Here is a 22,569-nt window from a genome sequence, read left to right as displayed (position 1 = left end):
TTATATTGTAGATAACATGGTGTGTGGTGTCACACAGAAGATCATGTTATCAGTTCCTTATAAATTATAAACAGTATCTCACAACCAGTATGGATTGAGACAAACAATTGGAATGATTGTAGTGTAATTTGGATTAGTTTATCTTGACTATAAAATTACACTAGTACCATAGTTATCAAAAGCGCGAGGCGCAAAAAAGCGCTCAAGGGTCTTGGGGCTTAAAGCGCAAAGCGCAAGGCGAAGCGCGGGTTTTAAGGAAAAAAGCGTAATAAACAATAGGACTCTTATATTTATTAAAAATCTTTCAAAATGTCTTTGAAAATCCAAATAACCATAAACAAATATTCTTTGATGAAGTTGTAGATTATTGAAAATCACAAGTCTTTGAAAATATAATAGAGGAAATATCAAATATCAAAATAATCATCTTCTTCATCTTCATTGTCCAAATCTACGTCATCAGCTCCATCGCTTGATTTGTATCCATCAGTATCCTCTTCTTCAGTTTCATCATCAAGATTAATTTCTTCTTCATTAACAAGACTAGTTTGAGCTGAAGATAATTTCCTTTTTGCTGATGCAGATAATGATGCCCCTTTTGAAGAAGATGCATTTCGAGATCGAAAGCCATATGCACTTTCACCAACCCCAGATGCTCGTGCTACATCACTCCAACGCAAATCTTCACCTTCGTAGACAAAATCATTATCATTGTCTTTATCACTGTCATCCAATTTACCCAACAACCATTCATTACTATCATCTATCTCTGACAAAGTAATAGGATCAATTTTGTCTCGCATGTCATATCTTCTCCTCAAAGCTCTATTGTACTTGATATATACCAAATCATTCAATCGTTGTTGAGACAACCTATTCCTTTTCTTAGAATGTATCTACAAAACAAAATTAAAAAGTAAAAGGTTAAATTCATAATATAAATTTTAATATGTATAAAAAAAATTCCAACTTACATGTTCAAAAACACTCCAATTACGTTCACAGCCTGAAGAAGAGCATGTGAGGTTTAAAATCTTCATTGCAAATGTTTTTAATTCAGGAGTTGATGCACCATAAGAAGACCACCAATCAGCTTAAAATACAAAAACATATAAATTATAAGATTAACTTTATTACCATCCAATATTAATATTGCATAATCTATTATTTATAAATTTACCTGGTGATTTTAAAGTTCTTTGTCGGATAGTCATTGGCAAACCAAAAAGTCCTTCTGCTTTCTTGTATTTTTCCAATTGATTCGTGATCTTATCTTGTAAATCCTCACCTCTCACTAATCTGGATATGCACTTGTACAAACCCTCCATCACTTCTGTATCATTTTCTATATCAGAGTTTGAGTAAAAACACTCTGGATTCAAGAAATATCCAGCTGCATGCAAAGGTCGATGGAGTTGAATGTTCCATCTTTTGTCAATGAGTTCAAAAATGCTACGATATTTCTCTTCATTATTGTTAAATGACGCAGCGATAGCTTCTTTGGCCCTGTCCATTGACTCATAGATATAACCCATAGGAGACATTTTTTCACCATCTACCAGCCGTAATACTTTCACCAATGGGCCACCAACCTTTAATGCAAAAACCATATTTTTCCAAAAAGAAGGCATCAATATCACTTCTGCTACACGTTTTCCTGCAACCTCCTTAGAAAATCGACTATTTGCCCACTTTTCAGATGTAAACATCTTTCTCAGATTTGCTTGTTGTACATGAAATCGCTTTAAAGTTAAAAAAGCAGTTGCGAAACGTGTCTTTGCGGTTCTTACCATGTCTCTCTGTCCAGTAAACTCTCTCATCATGCTCAATACTTGTGGTCTGTTGTAAATATAACCATTAACCATCAACGCTCGTTCATGCAATTTTCTGAGATGAGGAATTTTGAATATATCCTCGAGCAACAAATCTAAACAATGAGCTGCACAGGGTGTCCAGTACAAGTGTGGAAATCGGTTTTCCAAAAGACGACCTGAAAAACAAATAAATTTAATAAAAATATAATTCAATTATAATTGAAACATGAAAGTAACAAAAATTTAAAATATTACCTGCACTGACATTGCAACTTGCATTATCTGTTACAATTTGAACCACATTTTTTTCTCCAATGCGATACACAAATTTAGAGAGTAACTCAAACATCTTGTCCGCTGTGTGAGAATAGCCTGAAGCATCAACTGATTCGACAAATACACTTCCTTTGGGACCATTCACCAAAAAATTTATAAGAGTCCTACCCTTTTTATCGGTCCATCCATCTGCCATGATTGTGCACCCAAACTTAGCATGATCTTCTTCATGGGATTTGAGAAGCGAATTCGTATTTGCCAACTCCTTCAAATACTTAACCCTCACTTCATGATATGATGGAGGTTTCATCCCCGATCCAAATTGTCCAATAGCTTCAATACAAGGCTCAAAAGAATCATATTTTACAGCATTAAAGGGAATTCCAGCATCATACATCCATCTTGCAAATTTCTCAACTGCAATTTCTCTTAACTTCTTTTTATTTTCATCAAATTGTCCTTTATTTTTTGCACGTCTTTGCTTGACAATTTCATCGACATCTTTCATAAAATAAAGGTTAATAGGTCCAGTTTGTTTACACTTTTTACCTTGGACCGTAGGATGATTGCTTGAATCAGATATTGGTCGTTTCCCTTTCACTTTAGTTTGATGATCATCTTCTTCCTGTTCTTCCAAATCTTCCAAATTATCAACATCATCAGAATGAGGAATTTCATCCATTTGATTCTTCAAATTACTCTTTTTTTGCATGAACTCTCTAATTTCTTCTTTAACATGCTCGGGGCATTTCGGACAAGCTTTTACATTTCTATTGCCCCCAACTAAATGTAGCTTGTGTCGATAAATTCCACCATTTGTTATTTTACCACAGAAAATATAACCAACAACATTTGGGTTTTTAGGATCCGAACATGTTGCATAATTCCAAGCAATATCCTTTCGAGTTGATGGAGTTGTTGTATTTGACATGGTTAAGAATCAATACTGCTGAAAATGAAATCAATAATAATGATCAATCAATAAATAAAATAAAAAACAGGAAAAAAAAATTAATTATAGAATATAGAATACAAATCTGATTTATATGAATTAAAAAAATTTAGTAGTTTTTTAAATTTTAAATTTATTTTTTATATATTTAAAATTTTAAATCTAATTAATACAATTTATCAAATTTGTTTATTTTAAATATATTTTTTATGTATTTAAATTTTAATTCTGATTTACTGATTTATTTGAAATTTGAATTAATATTTTTTTATTTTAAATAAATTTTGTATATATTTAAATCTGATTTATATAAATTAATTAGATTTTTTATATTTAAAATATATTTTTTATATATTTAAATCTAATTAATAAAATCTATCAGATTTTTATATTTTAATTTTTTAAAATTTTTTTATGTATTTAAATTTTAAAACTAATTTACTGATTTATTTGAATTAATAAAAGTTTTTACTATATTTTTTATATATTTAAATATGATTTATATAAATTAATTAGTTTTTTTATATTTTAAATATATTTTTTATAAATTTTAAATCTGATTTATATTAATTAATAAACTTTATTAGTTTTTTATATTTTAAATATATTTTTAAATCTGATTTATATTAAGTAATAAAAATTATTAGATTTTTTTAATTTAAATATAATTTTATATATTTTATTGGGAAAATTTAATTAGGCTTTATAAAACCTATTCGAAATACCCTATTTAAGTGAGGAGTTCTTTAATTTAATTAAATGCAAAAAAAAAAAAAAAAAAATTGACGCTGCGCTACAGGGCTCACGCCCGACCGCGACACCGTCGCGGCACCGGAACCGTCGCAAGACGCTGTCGGCGACGCCGGAGGCGTCCGGCGACGATGCCGGAGCCGTCGGAGGAGTCCGACGATGCTTCCGGCGCCACCGGAGGCGTCCAGAGCCACCGGAGGCATCGCGGGTCGCTGCCGCTGGTGCCGCTGGAATCGTCCGCGGTGCAGGAAGCTTCGCCGGATGCCTCCGATGGCGCCAGAAGCATCGCCGGACGCCGGAGAAGCTTCCGACGGCAGGATTTCACCGAAGAAGCTTTTAATTTTCACAGGAAGAAACAAAGCAAGGAAAAGACGACGAAGCTTACCTGGAAGGGACGATTGCGACGTGAGGAAGACAAAGAGGCAGCAGCGATTTGAAGCAGAATAGCAGATGAACATTAATGAGGTTGTTTAGGGCTTTAAATTTATAAACAAAACAAATCAAAAAAAAAAAAAGGAAAGTAGAGAAAGTCTCGCGACGCGCAGCGAAGCGTCGTGACGCGCAGGGAAGCACCGCGACGCGCAACGAAGCGCACGCTTCTTGGAAGGCTTCCGCTTCCGAGTTCACAGAAGCGAGCCGCCTTCGCCTCGCTGCGCCTCGCGCTTAAGCGAGTGAAGCGACCGCTTTTTACAACTATGACTAGTACACTATGTGTGTATTGAGTAGGACCATTTGAAGTTGTTTCTTTTATACTGACTACATAAAAGAACAAAACCTCTGTTATTATGGATGTGCGTGCTCTTAATCGTGATATAATAACAAGCACATATACTTAATATTTATTTCTTTGATTTATCAATGGGTGATATTTAGTTCGATAAATCAATAGGCCCGATAAATTAGAAAATAATATTATTTATATGGTGTGTTGTTGATTATAGAAGGAAACTGTCCTAGTAATATAGGTTGATGATGTCCCCTTGAGGAACTCATAAGGATTATCATGTAAACCCTGCAGGTGGACTTAGTTCGGCATGATAATGAAGTTGAGTGATACTACTCTTGGAGATAGATATTAATTAAGTGAGTTGTCAGTAACTCATTTAATTAGTGGGCATTCGATATCTTAAACATAGGAGATTAATGCACTCATGATAAGAAGGATCCCATAATGTAATTTAGGATTGGTGCGGTAGTTTAATAATAACTCTTTAGTGGTATGAGTTATTATTGATGAACTTGAGTTGAGTGTTCTGGGTGAACACAGGAAGCTCAAGCTCATCGGGAGATCAAAACTAATTTCTCCTCTCAGTCCCTGTTGTAACCTCTATAAAGCCTTGTATCCACCCTAAGGGTCGGCCAAGCCATGCTTGGTGACCAAGCATGGGGCCGGCCAAAGTAAAAGGAAAAGGAAGATTTTGTTTTTTTAAATTTTTTTTTGTTAAAATCTTTCCTTATTTGTAGTTATCTATAATGGTTAAAAGAGATTTTATTTTGTTAAAATCTTTCCTTTTTTGTAGTTATCTATAATGTTTAAAAGAAAGATTTTAATTTTATTTAAAACTTTCCTTTTATAGCCATCTACTAAGAGAATTTAAAAGAGAAATTTTAATCTTTCCTTTTATAGCCATCCACATGGTTTTAAAAGAGAGTTTTAAATTTTAAAATCTTTCCTTAAAAGAGAGATTTTAATTTTTGATAAAACTTTCCTTTTTTGTAACCATGATTTAAAAGAGAAGTTTTAATTTTAATCTTTCTTTTTTTGTAGATGTCTACATGATTTAAAAGAGAGAGATTAATTTTAAAACTTTCCTTTTGTAGCCATGGATAATAGGAAATTTAAAAGAGAGAGATTTTAATTGTTATTAAAATTTTCCTTTTTTGCCATGAGCAAGGATTATAAAAGAAGAGGAGGTGATGCCTTTTGGTGTAACACATATTATTATTCTCCTCTTCTCCTTGTTTGTGGTCGGCCCTCTCCTTCTCTCTTCCCTTAAGGCCAGCGACATCTATATTGCCTTCTTCCTCCTTTTCTTCCTTCTAAGCCGGAGCTTGAAGAAGAAGAAGGAGAACACAAGAAGTACCTAGGTGGCCGGTTGCTTGGAGGGGAAGAAGAAGAGAAGGAGTTTCCTATTTTGGCATCCCTTGGTGGCTCGAGAGTCTTGGAGGAGAAGAAGTGGTTCGCATGGATTCCATCTTGGTAGAACGTTGACCACACAACGTCCAAGAGGAGAAGAGGAATACAATAGAAGATCAAGAGGTCTTTAGCTACAAAGAAAGGTATAACTAATTAATGGTTTCCACTTCAAATTAATTAGTTAGTTTTCTTTGCATGGATTCTGAAACACCAACACAAGAGGCTAGTGATTTTGTGTTTCGATTTCGTGCTATCAATTTTGTATTCCGATTTTGCGTTTTGTGTTTCTATTGTGGTCTCTGTAGTTAAACCTAGGGTTACTGTAAGAAGTTAAATATCCAATTTCTTTGAAAGACTTTGTCTAGGAAGTGGTGGATGATCTCATAACCAAGAAAGCTTAGTGTCTCGTCATGTTTAACCTGAAAGTCAATCTTTGAAATACATATTTAATCAACTTCTGTAATATGGTTTAACTTAGGAAGATCACATCGGTTAAACTTGGAGTAAAAATGTTAAGTATCATTTTCAATCCAAGTTTAACTTCTGAAGAGCAACTTGGATTAATAATGTTAAGCATTGTTTGCAATCCAAGTTTAACTTCAGTAGAGCACATGGGTAGCTAGATTAAGTTCTGTGTTTGTATAAATTTTTGTACAGGGGAAACAGAATGGTATTTCGAGTAGCAACCAACAATAGCATAAATTCCACCAAGCTTCATCATATCACCAAAGCAAACAAAAAATGAAGGATGAGAAAACCACAGCATGCCAGGCTCTGCCTTCAAACCAACAGAAACTTCAACAACAAAAGGAATAATGCAAGAATATCAATATAAGCACAAAGAAAACCTCCAATACAAAACCTCCATGAAATAGAAAGTCCAGCAAACATCTCAAGGAAATCCCAATCCATGAGAAAACCATCTGACAACATAAATTCTTTCCCATAGAGCATGCAGAGAATACCATTATAAACACAAAGTAAACCTCCAATATAAATCTGCAATCTGAAAAAGCTACAACATGCCAAACAACATGCTTGATTTTGATGCCACAATCAATCTAAAAAACCTCTAATATTACACCTATACTCACATTTAGCCTTTCACAAAAATTTTGCCAAACTCCCAATGCCATCAAATTGAAAGAACCTTCTATAGGTTAAAACTCAAATGAGAGAAATAAACATACGAATCATCAAACTTGTGTCTCCTGTTGGGCTTGCTGTGCACCGGCACGTGTTCGCCACACCTGGGGCACCACGGCGCCGCCACCAAGATGAGCACATAAAGGAAGCAAACCAGGCATCTGTCGATGACCATTGTCACCATGGGCGGTGGCTCCCAATCGCCTACTGCCATCCGCTTTGTCGAGGGGGTTTCGCTGGCCCACGATGAGGAGAGCAGGGAGGGGAAGCTGTCGGGATGCGGGTCCTCGCGCTTGGCGCGCTCGAGGGTGGACTGCACCTTGTCAAGAGTGCAGATGCTCTGGTACCAGGAGTACGATGCTCAGACGTCTAGATCCAAGGAGAAGAGGCTGCAGAGAAGATGGATTTCGGGGATTTGGTGTTCGCAGAGAAGAGGGTTTTCGCGAGAAGAGTTTTCTGCGGTAAGGCTTTTTGACGGAAGAGGGTTTAGGAGGGTTCGGGAATCAAAGTTTCTATTTTTTAGGTTATGCGAAGGATTTAGGGAATTAAAAACTTTATAAATTTTTAAAGATTATTAACATAAGCCGATGCTATTAATATTTTAATAATAATTATTTATAATGTATATTTTTTATATGACGTCAATAATATAAGTACAATAATATTAATAGTGCGCTCCGCATGTTATTAATATTAAATTTTAATAGTGCACTCTGTACGTTGTAGAAATGTTTATTGACAGAATATATTTTATGCACGTCGTCATTTGTATAAATATTATACTATCCGCAACGTACATAATTAGGTGCGTCATTAAAATTATTATTAACGACGCACTTTAACTACGCATCATTGATAATGCGCTGCGAAAAGTCATATTTGTTGTAATGAAAGTTTCAAGCCACTGGTCGGGTTATAAGCAAACATGCTCTCACGCCTCTATATTTTAGATTCTCGAGCCACCGGCTAGATTATAAGCGAACATGCTCTCGTGCCTTTATATTCCAGACTCTCGAGCCACCGGGCGGGCTATAAGTGAGCATGCTCTCGTATTTTTATATTCTAGACCCCTGAGCCTCCGAGCAGGTTGTAAGTGGTCATGCTCTTATGCCTTTATATTCTAGACTCTCGAGCCACTAACCGGATTACAAGCGATTATGCTCTCGCGCCTTTAAATTCTGAACTCCAAATTTCTATATAAGTATTAATTATAAGGGTTTTGTGGTATCATCCAACCTAGTTATGTCATGTAGTATTATCATCTTGCCTGATTTATCATTCAGTCAGGTAATCGCTTATGAGGAGCTCGCTCAAAGGTCATATCATAAATATATTATAGGGTTATAACCCTCTGGCCTGATCATTATGCTCAGTGTTAGCATCTCGTCCAACATATTATGCAGCATGGAGACCCCTTATAAGATGCTTCATTTGCTCAATCTGATTATTCTACTCGGTGTTATTATCTCACCCAGTTTATCAGGCAAACTAATAAATATTTTTAGAAGAGTACATACTGAACCTAGTTTACAAGAAATACTAGTGGTTCTGAAGATACATGAGAAAATAGGTGTAATTTAATAATATTTTATATATGTTTTGGCATTCAAAGTTTACTCTCTTCAGCGATTATATAATATAAAAAATACACATAGTCAAATTTGTTGGTTGCTACTCGGAAAACCTAGAGGTTCCACTGTACAAAAATTTTGTACAAAGATCTGAACCTTTTCCTAGCTACCATGTGTTCTTTTAAATTAAATTTTGGATTGCCTGCGGAACTTAACACGTTTGATCCAAAACTTAATCTATTTGTTCTTTTAGGTTTTGACTTGGATCTACTGCGGAACTTAACACGTTCGACCCAAATCACCTTAAGTTATTAATTCCATTAAATATTAATTTCCATAATTGGTTCCCAGTACTGACGTGGCGAGGCACACGGCCTTTTTGGATATGGGAGCAACCACCACCGACTAGACAAAACCTTTTATAGAAATCTAATATTTAATTTCCTAAAATAACTTTAGGTTAACCAAAAAGAACAATCAAATCACAAGGAAAAGAAAAAAACAAAAGAACACAACATCGAAAAACATATTCGAAATTCTAGAACGTAAGCCTCTTGTATTTGGTATTATTTCCATAAATAACTAGCATGATGCGGAAAGAAAAATTACTAGTTATACCTTGTAGAAAAACCTCTTGATCTTCTATCATATTCCTCTTCTAACCTCGGACGTTGTGTGGGCAACGATCTTCCGAGATGAGAAATCACCAACCACCTTCTTCTCCTCCTAGCTAGGTTCGGCCACAAAGAAAGAAGCTTCACCAAGGAAGAAAATCAAAACACTAACCAAGCTCCAAGAGATGCTAGCTTCCTCTCCTTCTTCTTCTTCTTCTTCTTCTCCAAGTAGTATCCGGCCACCACAAGAGCTCCAAGCCTTTGAGAGAGGTTCGGCCACCACAAGAGGAAGAGAGGGAGATGATGATGATGGCCGGCCACACCAAGGAACAAAAGAGGGAGAGAAAATAATAGAGGTTGTATCTCATGAAGGCACCCCTACCCCTTCTTTTATATTCCTTGGCCTAGGCAAATTAGGAAATTTAATTACAATAAAATTTCCTTAATTTCCTTGACATGATTTAATTGAGAAAAATAAAATAAAATTTCCCAAATCAAACTCCAATGGCCGGCCACATCAATGAAGAAAAAAATTAGACAAGTTTTAATCAACAATTAAAACTTCCTAATTTGTTTCCGAAATTTTAAAAATAAAATTTCTCTTTAAAAATCTCTTCATGGTTGATAAAAGGAAATTTCTATAATTTTAATTTTATCAACATGTGGATAATTTTAAAGAGAAAATAAAATATCTCACCAATCTACAAATAAGGAAAGAGATCTAATCTCTTTCTTTAATCTTTTGTAGATCTTTTACAAGAGAGATATTTTAATTTTAATTCTCCTTAATAAATTATTTCTTCCACATAATAAAAATTAAAATTAAAATCCCTTTTTAATTTAATTTGGCCGGCCCCCACTAGCTTGGGTTCAAGCTAGGGTCGGCCACCCAATTTTATACCTAGGTCGGCCCTAGCTTGGTTCCCAAGCTAGCTTGGCCGGCCCCAAATTTGTGGGTATAGAAGGTGGGTATAGAACTCTATAAATAAGAGGCTACGATAGGGACCGAGAGGAGGAATTGGTTTTGGTCTCCCAATAAAATTAAGCATCCCGTGTTCACCCCGAACACACAACTTAATTTTATCAATAATAATTCATTCAACTAGAGAACTATTATTGAACTACCGCACCAATCCCAAATTACATTTTTGGGCTCCTTCTTATTATGAGCGTGTTAGTCTCCCTGTGTTTAAGATATCGAATGTCCACTAATTAAGTGAGTTACTGACAACTCATTTAATTAATATCTAGCTCCAAGAGTAATACCACTCAACTTCATCGTCATGTCGGACTAAGTCCACCTGCAGGGTTTAACATGACAATCCTTATGAGCTCCTCTTGGGGACATTCTCAACCTAGATCACTAGGACACAGTTTCCTTCTATAATCAACAACACACACTATAAGTGATATCATTTCCCAACTTATCGGGCTTATTGATTCATCGAACTAAATCTCACCCATTGATAAATTAAAGAAATAAATATCAAATATATGTGCTTGTTATTATATTAGGATTAAGAGCACACACTTCCATAATAACTGAGGTCTTTGTTTCTTTATAAAGTCAGTATAAAAGAAACGACCTCTAATGGTCCTACTCAATACACTCTAAGTGTACTAGTGTAATTATATAGTTAAGATAAACTAATACCTAATTACACTACAACCTTCCAATGGTTTGTTCCTTTCCATTATGGTCGTGAGCTACTGTTTATAATTTATAAGGTACTGATAACATGATCCTCTGTGTGTGACACCACACACTATGTTATCTACAATATAAATTAATTGAACAACTACATTTATCATAAATGTAAACATTTGACCAATGTGATTCTTATTTCTAGATAAATGTTTATACCAAAAGCTAGGCTTTTAGTATACACTCTAACAAAATTTACTCAAGAAATCCTTCGGGAGCTCTTTGAGAATTTGGTGACGATTTATGGCTTGTCGAGGAGGATTAGTTGATAGATATCCGCCCTCCCGTAGTTGTTGGGCAACTCCTTCGGCTGCATGGGAGAGCGTTCTTAAAATGTGTTTGGCAAATTTTTTACCAAATTCATTAGATTTGAAATAAGCCTTTCGTCTGGTCTCAAAACGCTCGTCCTCCCCCAGCCTTATATGTTTCAAGTTCAACCTTTGTAGAGTCTAATTCAGCTTGTAATGATCCCAGCAGGGCTGCTTGCGTGTCCATTTCCTCTATTGTTCTAGTATTATTAAGTTCTTGGAGGATAATTCATCAGTTTGTGTAGAGGAGCCGGACATATGAGAAAATCTGTGCTCCTCTAGCATGGCAATTTTCTGAGCCATGTCTGAAACAACCCTGGTCCTCATAGTCTGCTTAGAGCTTAGATTCACTAGTCTGCAACAAGACTTCCAGTCTTTTCTTATTTGTGTGGTGAGAATCGGCCAATAGTTAAGATTCCTTCAAAGTTTGCCCCATACTTGAGAGAAGCTTGGCCTGAGCTTTAACCTCTTCTCATAAGTTAGTCGTTTCAAGGCTTAGAGCGGATGCAGCAAATTCTAACTCTTCTCTCATTCCCTTAGGATTTTGTTAGCCCTCTCCAAATCCACATCTAGTTGGCGTAAATGCAACCCAAAAGCATAAAGCTAAAAAAGAAAAATAATGAAATATTAATTCATAAGGTAGGCCAAGTTAGGAGCTTACCATAGTAGCATTTTAAGAATGTTCATCTAGGCATGCAGACACCATAGACCCTTTTGATTGTCCACGTGGCTTTACCCAAGATTCGGCTAATGGGCTACTTAGCTTAAGTATCCCATAGGAGGATGAAGCAATAGGCCCTAACCCTTATTGAGAGGGTAAGCCGTAGGATTGTTTAAAGTACTGATGGGAGCCAGTCGGAGAGTTTGGCTCAAAGCAAGAAAGCCTGAAACCCTTGATGACTCTGAGCATATAGTTGGGGAGGGTACCGATTGTTAGTATTAGGCCTAGTACCAATTATGAGATGATTGTAAAGGGCACATTATTGTATCATATATCATTATTAATAAAAGGGCAAAGTTGGTTATTATATTTATTTCAGTTCAGTGTCAATTGAATAAGTATAATAATGTCCTTGGATGGTAGGTTCTTATCTACAATATATCAATTGGTTGAATTGATAGTGAGATATTGTAGAGAACACTACTCTTAACTATTCCTAGTCAAGCATTAATATACAAGGACAATATTAATGTGTTGAGACTAGTATGTAGGTCAACGGATGACTTGATCTCACAAGTCATGGATATGAGATATCAGGTTGACACATGAGTATATATTAGAGAATATATACTGAATGACCCGCCATGAGAATGTTTCATGGATCGTTATATGAGTGTCATAAACATTTTCATGTGACTATTGGTATGAATAGTACTTGGACCTGAAGTCACTACGGTTCCCTACATAAGGAGTTGTGTACTTTGGTATCGACAAACGTCACCTGTAACAAGGTGGACAATAAAGTCGATCACTGGGTATGCAATGAATTATGCAGAGGGATGTGAGTGATGTATATGAGATATATCCCTTCCATATGACGGAAGCGATATCTGTGGGCCCCTTAATTAGTAGGACACAAGAAAAGTCATGCTCAAATGAGTCAATATGAGATATTGAGCTTATTTGATTGAATGTGTCTACTTAGAGATCAAGAAACACAAAAGTTGATAAGAGGATGAAATGGTCTATGCCTCATTGATCAACCTAGATATCAAGGATAGAGGGACCAAGTCATATAAGATAATAGCCACGAACAGGTTAGGTCGGATCTTGACCTTCTTGTCACTTGGGTAGCAATGATGCCTTGCTAGATGCCACTTATTGCTTATGTATCTAAATGTTGATTTAGATACATTGCCAACGTTACGAGAACTTATTGGGTCACACACAATGAACAAGTAGATTTGGAGATGGATTCATATGATGAATCATTGGATTAAATCTAATCTGAATTGGACATATTGAGTTGGACTCAATTGGATCTAATTGTTAGATTAAGTCCAATTCAAATTAGACTCAAGGAGTCAATTTGAATTAATGAAATAGTCATTCATTGAATTTGAATTGCATGAGGATTAATTGAGTAAGACTCGATTGAATTAGACTTGAGTTGGACTCAAGTGCATTAGACTTGAGTTAGACTCAAGTGAGGAGACTTGAGTTAGACTCAAGTGAAGATTAATGGAAATAATCATTGAATTTCAAAATTCAATGATTATTTATCCCATTCAATTTTCGAAATTGAAATGAGGAGTTACACTCATTCAAAATGAAGAATTACAAGTTTGGTCCTTAATGGAGTGTAAATGCTCATTAAGGCCATTAATGCTAATTAAGTGTTTCATTGGATGAAAATACTTAAGCTTTTTCTCTTCATTTTGGACTTTATATTCATTCTTCTTGCTCCTCTCCTCCTTGGCCGAAATCCACCTTCAAGGTTGCTAGCACAACCTTTCTCCTTTTGTAAGTTTGTGAGATAAACGAACACTTGTTCGTGTGGATACCGTAGAGGCGTGAATGCGAGATCGTGCTGTGATCCGAGCTATCGGGAGTCCGTGATCACGCACCAAAGGTATAATTCATCATGTTTTAGATCTAACTTAGTATAAAGTTTTGTTTCCCTTCGCATGGATCTTCTAGGGTAATAGGTTTTTCCGTTGCGCGTTTGCGTGTTTAGCAACCTATTACCTTACACCGATATCATCTCGACCGGCTCAAGATTTCGCGCTGCTGCAGAGTGAGCGAGTGTAGGACTGGTCGACCTCGTAACAAATGTTTGCTTATGACTCCCTAAGGTGATAGGAGCATTTAAAGCCTGCGGCGATGTCGACCGATGTCGGCCAATGCCAGCCGAGCAGGTAGAGGCTCTAGTGTTGTCTTGACTGGCTCAGGAGGCCGCACGGCCTTGGAGGATGTGAGTGTTGAACTGGCTATCCCGATAACAAGTTTTGATCAGTGATGCTTTGGTAGCATGAGCTCTTTTCCCCTAGCGGAAAAACCTTGGTCAAATCGAGTGAAGCTCTCTCGTCCGACGCTTGCTTGGGTAAATCCAGAGCTTCTGATCAAGGCCGCTAACGTTGGACTATGAGAGGAGCGTCAGAGTTGGAGGAAGTAGTAGAGGAATCAGAGGGAGGTTCTGCTGGAGGAAGGCAACTGATAGAGGCTGAGGCTTGCTCGATTTTGTGCTCCTTTAGTATGCCCTCATCTCATTATTTTAAAACATTCCCCTTTATCCGATTATTCTTGAAAAGGAAGGTAGGAGTAATAGCCTCCACGACAAAAATAAGTAAATATTATGAGAAAAGTCTTCACAAATAACTAAGGGGGACAAAAAAATTCCTTACCAAAAGTAGCGCTTAGCCTAAGGTCCATAGGAGTAAGCCCAAAAACGTATAATAAGTCCTCTATAGTCAGCTAAGGTAAGCTGAACTTCAGACCTCTCAACTGATCTAGAGCCTTGCGTAGGGTCGGATCTATACAAATATTGCCCAAATATGGGATTAGAGGAAGGTGTTGTTGCCACGTAGTTGGCCAAGTCAAAGAAGTGGGGATGCGAATGAAAACATATTTGTCTCTCCACTCGCCTTGAGGTAGAATTCTATAAAATAAAGTTATCTTAGGATGGGTGCAGAAACAAAATAAGTCATCTGTCACTTATTGAGGGTAAAAATAATGGTGGAATAGGAGAGGAGATAAAAGGATGCCAAATAGACTGAAAGCAACAATGGCATCGCTTACGATGCGAATGGTTTGGGATGAGTTGATGAATTGGAATGCAGAAGTATTAATTAACAGCGGCAAAGAAAGGGTGAACAGGGAAGTGAAGCCCGCTACAACCTGCTCCCTGAAAACAATGATGCTTTCTTTAGGAGGAAGGTGGGGACAATCTTGGCTGTCGGGTATGACTACATAGGAGGAGACCCCGTAGTTAAAACAAAGGTTGTCGGCATCCACGACATGAAAATTTGAGGAACACAATGTATACCACTCATTGTCCTCCACTATTTCAAGGAAGAAAGTGAGGAAAATGAAGAGAATGAAGACGAATAGAAAGAAGGTGAAGAAGACAAAGAATATGGAACCAACGAAGAAGGAAAAGAAGTGGCGGTGTTACGGTTCTTGGGAATTTTTTATGGAATCCCTTAAAAGTCAATTTTTAAACCTTTTTTTAAGCAGAGTCGTTGGATTATACGGGATAGATTTTGGATCGTAGGATGATGAGGTAAAATGATGAGTAGGTGGAAAAGCATGCACTAGTAACAATATATATGTACACATGTTACTAATAGGAAGCCCACATTTGTGGTAGAGGTGACAAGTACTTAGCCCAAGATGTTGATGAATTTACTGAGGTAAGCCTTATTTTTTGTGCAACTCCTACGGGAGTCTGATCAGTCCTAATCTTGGTCGGGTTTTTAAGACTTGTCCAAAGGGATAATAATCTAAAATCTAGCTGGAGTCACTCTGAAATGGTTTTAACTTCGCATAGAACTAATCCTGAGCATGTTTAATCTCGTAGGGTTTCAAATTTCGTCTCGCTAAATTAAAAAAGCATCATGTGTCATAGCCCGTTCGACCTTAAAGTTTGGATGGACTTTAGGTCGAATGATTTCTAGAAATTGTTGCTTTTCCCTAAGCAAATTCTCATCTCACTATAGTCAGCCCAGACTTTGGTCCGGAGGGATTTACGTTGTCCTTCCCTAAATTATCCTCACCTCACTATAGCTTGTTTGGACGGTAGCCCAAATAGGATTTATGTTGTCCTTAGATCATCATACACGATCGAAAAAAATAATGGATATTGGACAATCAAATATCATAAAGCATGCGACACATTTAGCAAAACTTAGTTGCATCTACAACCGATATGAATACCAAGTTTTGTCATTATCCAACAAGAAAAATAAGTACTAGGCAAATTATAGAAAATTGGGAAATAGGCCAGGCGGACAATTCTTGATCAGTCTCCTACGGTCAAGGACGCGAGTAGGGGGATCAGAAGCTAGATAGTCACTCTTCTTTAATTACTCCACCGTACCCTTAGCTCTGAGAACAAGGGCTTTATTGATAGAGCTGGCTATCGATGCGTGGAATTCATGTGTTTGTAGAAGTCCTTTTTTCCTTGTTTCAAATCTCCTATCCTCCCCCACTTGGTAGGTCACCAACCCTGCCTGAACATATGCTAGTTTGGCCGAGAGACCTACCAGTTTAGATTCTTTGGTGGATCGGATGATCTGGGTGAGTTTTAAATCTGAGCTCAAAGAATCCCGCTAAGAATTTCGAGCCACCAACTCAAACTCTTTGGTGGCTAACTAGTTGTCATATGTAGTCTTCAGTTCTTTTAGCTTAGCAAAAAGTTTTTCAACCTCTATGTTTCTTCCATCTAGATCCACTTTCATCTTCTCTCGGTCAGATGTTTTCGATCAGAATTTAGCTTCAGGGGTTTCCAGGGCGGTCTTTAGTTTGGTTGCGTTCTCAAGCTCAGTTTTTGCCAATTGTTGAGGTTCTTGAAGCTGAGTCTCTAGCCTACTCAGACAATCACGGGAGGGTACAGAAGCAGCCTCAGAGACGTGCTACTTCAGGAATTCATTTTCCCGAGTCAAGGCGGACAATTGTTGTGCAAGGTTCATCCCGATCGCCTAGCGCTAGAAGACAAACAACGTTAGAAACATCCAATATGAGAAACAATAAATAAAATCATATTGCCTTGGTTAGTTCATATGAGTATTCATCCGTTAGCTCCATAGGAGTAAACTTACAAAGTTGGTTTCCTACATCCTCCCAGGCATTTGTTAAATGACTTGTTAGGATCCTTCGTACGGTTAGAGAGGGGGGGTGTGAATAGCCGACCCCAATCTTTCGCGTTTTTTCCTACGATTAGGTTAGTGCAGCGGAAATACAACGTAGAAAGAAAACAGGAGAAGAAAGACAAACCATATAACGAGGTTCGGAGATGAACTCCTACTCCTCGGCGTGTCCGTAAGGTGGACGAAGCCTACCAATCCGTCGGTGGATGAGTCCCCGGAAACCCGGCTAATAGATACTCCTTGTGGGTGGAGAAACCTCACCACAATCTTTGCAACAGCAATAGGAGTACAAATAGGAACAAGAAAACAAGAACAGAAATGTAAACAACACTTGCTTGCCTTCTTGAAGTCAGCAGGAACCCTGGTGAAGCAGCAGCTTCTCGGATCCAAACCTAGCTAGAAAACCAGCAACAGGAAGAAGCTCACGCAAAGCTTTAGCACCCAACGAGCTCAACAAAGCTCAGCAGGAAGAAGAAGCAGAAGCTTCAGGCAGGAGAGAACTTCCAGAAGGAAGAAGAAGTAGCTAAAGAAGAGAATTCACCGAAGTCCTGTAGCCCTCTTTTATACCTGCGAAGAAGAAGAGCAGAGAACTAGCCGTTGCTTCGCAATGGCTAGATTCCTGACCGGTCTGTGGACCGATCAGATCGGTCGTGGGGACCGATCAGGCCCTAGTCTGATCGGTCCCCGGACCGATCCCGCCTCTCTTACAGCGAGGTGGCTGCGTCTCTGATCGGTCGTGGAGACCGATCAGGCTACACTGATCGGTCCCCGGACCGATCGAGCTTTTCTTCAGATGCGCCGATCGGTTCAGGGACCGATCAAGAACTCCACAGTATGCTACTGAGTGGAATCTGATCGGTCACCAGACCGATCAGGAAACACTGAGTTTCACTGGATCGGTCTGCAGACCGATCCAACTCCTAGGTTTAGAGTGCCCTCTCTAACCTAGTTCGGAGAACGAGCTACCGAGCCCTCTCCGACTCCATATGCCAAGCTTCACTCACTTGGACTTCTCAACACCAGATGTCCGATCACCCTTGATCTATCTGGATTTTCCCTTGCCCGGCTTCACTCACCAGGACTTTCCACCTGGCTTCACTCACCAGGATTTCCACACTGCCTAACATCCCAGTTAGGACTTTCTCACTGCCTGGCTTCACTCACCAGGACTTTCCAACTGCCTAACATCCCAGTTAGGACTTTCCCACTGCCTGGCTTCACTCACCAGGACTTTTCCACCTGCCTAACATCCCAGTTAGGTCTTTCCCTCGTGCCAAGCTCCCTGCTTGGACTTCTCCGTGCCAAGTCTCCATACTTGGACTTTTCTAGTGCCAAGTCTCCATACTTGGACTTTTCCCGTGCCAAGTCTCCATACTTGGACTTTTCGCGTGCCAAGCTCCCTGCTTGGACTTTTCCAGTGCCAAGTCTCCATACTTGGACTTTTCCGTTGCCAAGTCTCCATACTTGGACTTTTCCAGTGCCAAGTCTCCATACTTGGACTCTTTCCCGAATCAGGTCAACCTTGACCTACGGTTGCACCAATAATCTCCCAAACATCTATTCTTGTCCCATATCAAGAATAGAACTTCTCTTGCGAGTGTCAAACATCAACATGCAACTCAATCAGGTCAACCTTGACCTAAGGTTGCACCGACAATCTTCCCAAGTCAAACATCAAAATACAACTCGAGTCAAGTCACCTCGAGTCGGGTCAACCAGGTCAACCTTGACCTAAGGTTGCACCAACAATCTCCCCCTTTTTGATGTTTGACAAAATCCATAATCAAGTTAGGTTAACCCGATAACCTAACTTAGGTTTTCCAACCATCTTCCAATGTCCAATGTTCTTTCCTTGAACATTCTCCGGACATTCTCCCCTTAGGTTAACCCGATAACCTAACTTGGGTTCTCCAATAATTCTCCCCCTTTTTGACACACATCAAAAAGAATTCCAATGTTCTTTTCTCGAACATTCCTTGACATTCTTCCCCTAGCTTAGGTTAACCCGATAACCTAACTTGGGTTCTCCAATAATTTTCCAATGAACACTCTCCCCTTTTTGACACATCAAAAGAAAAGGAGGGTATCAAGGTCAAGAGTTTCTTCCTAATGAAAGTCTCATACCTTTCATTGAAACTCTTAATTTCCCCCTTGATACTAAACTCAACAATCAACTTAGTGATAATCCCATATCACTAATCCTCAAAAGTCTTAAGGAGTAAAAACTCCCCCTAAAAGTCAACTCTCCCTTGACTAATAGGTAAAACTCCCCCTAAAGGTTAACTCCCCCTTGACCATTGCACCAACAATGTCTTGGTGAGTTTCAAACCTTTAGAAATCCAAAGCACCAACTCCCAGCTGAAATTTCAGACAAAACAGTCGAAAAATCAGCATTTGGCACGCCCTGATCGGTCACCAGACCGATCAGGGATTCCCTGGATCGGTCACAGTGACCGATCCAGCATCCCCTGGACCGATCAGGCAACCTCCTGATCGGTCCACAAGTCTGATATCAGATTTCTGATTTCTTCTCCCGAAATTCAGAAACCTCTAGAAAATCACAGAAAATTTCAAAAATTGTAAAATTTTGAGGATACATTCCTCATAACATACACTATCAAGGAAAAATAGTTTTCTATGAAAATAGTTTCCATTTTTCAATCTTGATACAAAGTTCAAAAACTTTGAAATAGTTCAAGTTTAACTCAACTTTGTATCACAATGTTCAATGATGAATGCTATCACTAGGAAAGCTTCATCAAGATTTTTCAAATCAATTTTAAAATGCTTTTAAAACCATTTGAATTTAGGACCATAATCTTAGGGCTAGATGTACATGACTTGTACACAAGCTTTCCCTATGATCCTCCATTTCTTGAATTAGGCTCATCTAGGTACAAGAACTATGCACCTTGATCCTAATTCATGATCCTAATATCTCACACACATCTAAGGTGTATCAAACCACATTCAAGTCAATTTGATGTGAGATATGAATTAAGGTCAACTTAGGCTAAGTTCTCATGCATTTTCTAAACACCAATTTGATCTCAATATCAAATTATATGTTTGTCCTTAAATCAATTTCATTGATTATAATGCAAGAGATGATGACATGGCATATAATGATATCATAAGTAAAAACATGTGCCAATGTCATGATGTCATGGCATAAAGTTTGAAAACTTAAATAAAGCATGACATAAAAATTAGCCTAAGCATTATCATGACATTTCAAATGATAATGAAATAAATATGATGTCATGGCATGACATATGGCAACCAATCATGGCAAGTTAGCACAAATAAAATACCTAAATTACCTATCTAAGTATCCTTAACCACTTTACTAACCTAAAATTTAACCCTTGATTACCCTAAAATGCCAAAAACCTAATTTTGACACTTCTTGAACTCTAGATTAATTCATGCCTCTTAACGATCAAATTTATCCTTAAAACTTGGCATGTTTCATTTTTCCTCGAGAGTTCTCTAGATTTTCCCAAATTGTGCCAATTAAAATCATTTTTTTCCATAATGGCACATTTTACTCTTCCAAGGAGTAAATGATAATTCCATTTCATTTTCAAAGGTTCACAAAACCTTGAAAATGCTCCTTGAGTGTCAATTTCCTCAAAGTTGGGTTAACTACCCTTCTTATTGGAGTTGACACTCTCTAACCCATTTATGGGGTAGAGAAGATGCTCCTAGGAACCCAATATCTATGTGAGCTCATTGGGTTCACTAAATATTCACTAGGGATGACTTCCCTAGCAACCCTCCTAATGACCCTCTTAAGCTTTGAAGCCTTGGTCATTTGGGACTCATCAAGATCAACTCTAGGGGTGACTCCCCTTGTGACCTTGGTGATGGTCTTCCTAGCCCTAGGTTTTGTTCCATAATCGAATGGAACACTATGATAAGTGGGCTTGACCACTTGGGACTTAGGTTTGTGACCCAAACCTTTCTTGTCCTTGGACTTGGGTTTTTGACTCTTAAACCCTAGAGATGACTTCTCCATGTTTTTAAGAGCCTTTTCTAAATTATCAAGTCTTGACCTCAAGACTTGATTTTCCCTCTCTAATACCTCAAGTTTTAATTTGTCATTTTCTCTTGAGATATTCCTAGGCATGTGTCTAGTCTTCTTGGGATTTCTACCTAGGTTTTCCTTAACTTTAGAAGCGTTAATCCTAGGGTTGGTATTTCTAGTGTTATCCTTACCTAGGCTAACATGTTTAGCTCCTAAGCACATGTATTGGTTCCTAAAGTTAACATGCTTATCATTATTAACAATTGCAACAAAACTACTAGCATGAGTTTTATTAGAATTGCAATAATGAACCTTAGAGATTACCTTAGGGTTTGCCTTAGCCCCCCTATTGATGTGCTTGGTTTCTTGTCCTTGTGAGGTTGCCTCCCCCTCGGACATTGGCTCCTATAGTGTCCCCTTCGCTTGCATTGGAAGCACACCACGTGCTCCTTGCCTTTGCGTATCGGGCCTCCGGCTTCCTTGACCTTAGGCGCCGGTGGAGTCTTCCTAACTCTCTTTGGACATTTGCTCTTGTAATGTCCATACTCCCTACACTCAAAGCATAATATATGTAATTTGCTCGAAATTAAAGTGTTTGAGTTACCTAGGTTTGTGGATGGAGATGAGCTTTCTTCTTCATCCCTTCCGGAGGTAGAATCTTCTTCTTGCTCCGATCTTGAACAAGAGGAACTCTCCTCCTCTTCTTCCTTGGATGTTGAGTAGCCCTCAACTCCCAATTCGCTCCCTCCATGATGTGAGCTACTTGGCTCACTAGGCTCCTCTTCATAGCTTGAAGTGGAGCTCTCCTCATGGTACTTGGCCAAGTTATCCCATAATTCCTTGGCATTGTTGTAACCTATCTTACACAAGATGTTAGTAGGCAATGAAAATTCAATTATTCTCGTTACCTCTTTGTTGATTTCGGATTTGTGAATTTGTTCTCTTGTCCACTCCTTCTTCTCAAGTGATTTTCCTTCCTTGTCCACCGGAGGAATAAAACCTTCTTGTACACAAAACCAATTCATTATGTTAGTCATAAGAAAGTACTTCATCCTTACCTTCCAATACGCGAAGTCACCGCATTCGTAGAATGGTGGAATGGTGACATCTTCTCCGAGTAGATCCATCCTCTAGCTCGTGCTCCCCGGATGTTAATCCGATGAAGAGCAAACCTTGCTCTGATACCACTTGTTAGGATCCTTCGTACGGCTAGAGAGGGGGGGGGTGTGAATAGCCGACCTCAATCTTTCGCGTTTCTTCCTACGATTAGGTTAGTGCAGCGAAAATACAACGTAGAAAGAAAACAGGAGAAGAAAGACAAACCATATAACGAGGTTCGGAGATGAACTCCTACTCCTCGGCGTGTCCGTAAGGTGGACGAAGCCTACCAATCCGTCGGTGGATGAGTCCCCGGAAACCCGGCTAATAGATACTCCTTGTAGGTGGAGAAACCTCACC

The 22,569-nt window shown here is 38.2% G+C and overlaps 1 protein-coding gene across 1 annotated transcript; it reads right to left on the bottom strand.

Moving 5' to 3' along the window:
• Positions 1-203: 203 nt before the first annotated feature.
• Positions 204-2,352, bottom strand: LOC121969771. The gene is made up of 3 exons (XM_042520016.1): positions 1,181-2,352; positions 975-1,093; positions 204-896 (listed from the first exon to the last, which is right to left on the bottom strand). Exons 1-3 carry the CDS (start codon positions 1,863-1,865, stop codon positions 408-410), a joined length of 1,293 nt encoding a protein of 430 aa, XP_042375950.1. The 5' UTR covers positions 1,866-2,352; the 3' UTR covers positions 204-407.
• Between the last annotated feature and the right edge of the window lie 20,217 nt (positions 2,353-22,569).

This window comes from Zingiber officinale, chromosome 1B (genome assembly GCF_018446385.1).
Source record: "Zingiber officinale cultivar Zhangliang chromosome 1B, Zo_v1.1, whole genome shotgun sequence".
Classification (NCBI taxonomy): domain Eukaryota; kingdom Viridiplantae; phylum Streptophyta; class Magnoliopsida; order Zingiberales; family Zingiberaceae; genus Zingiber; species Zingiber officinale.
The sequence above is the reverse complement of the archived record's forward strand: the minus strand, read 5'-3'. Positions and strand labels throughout refer to the sequence as shown.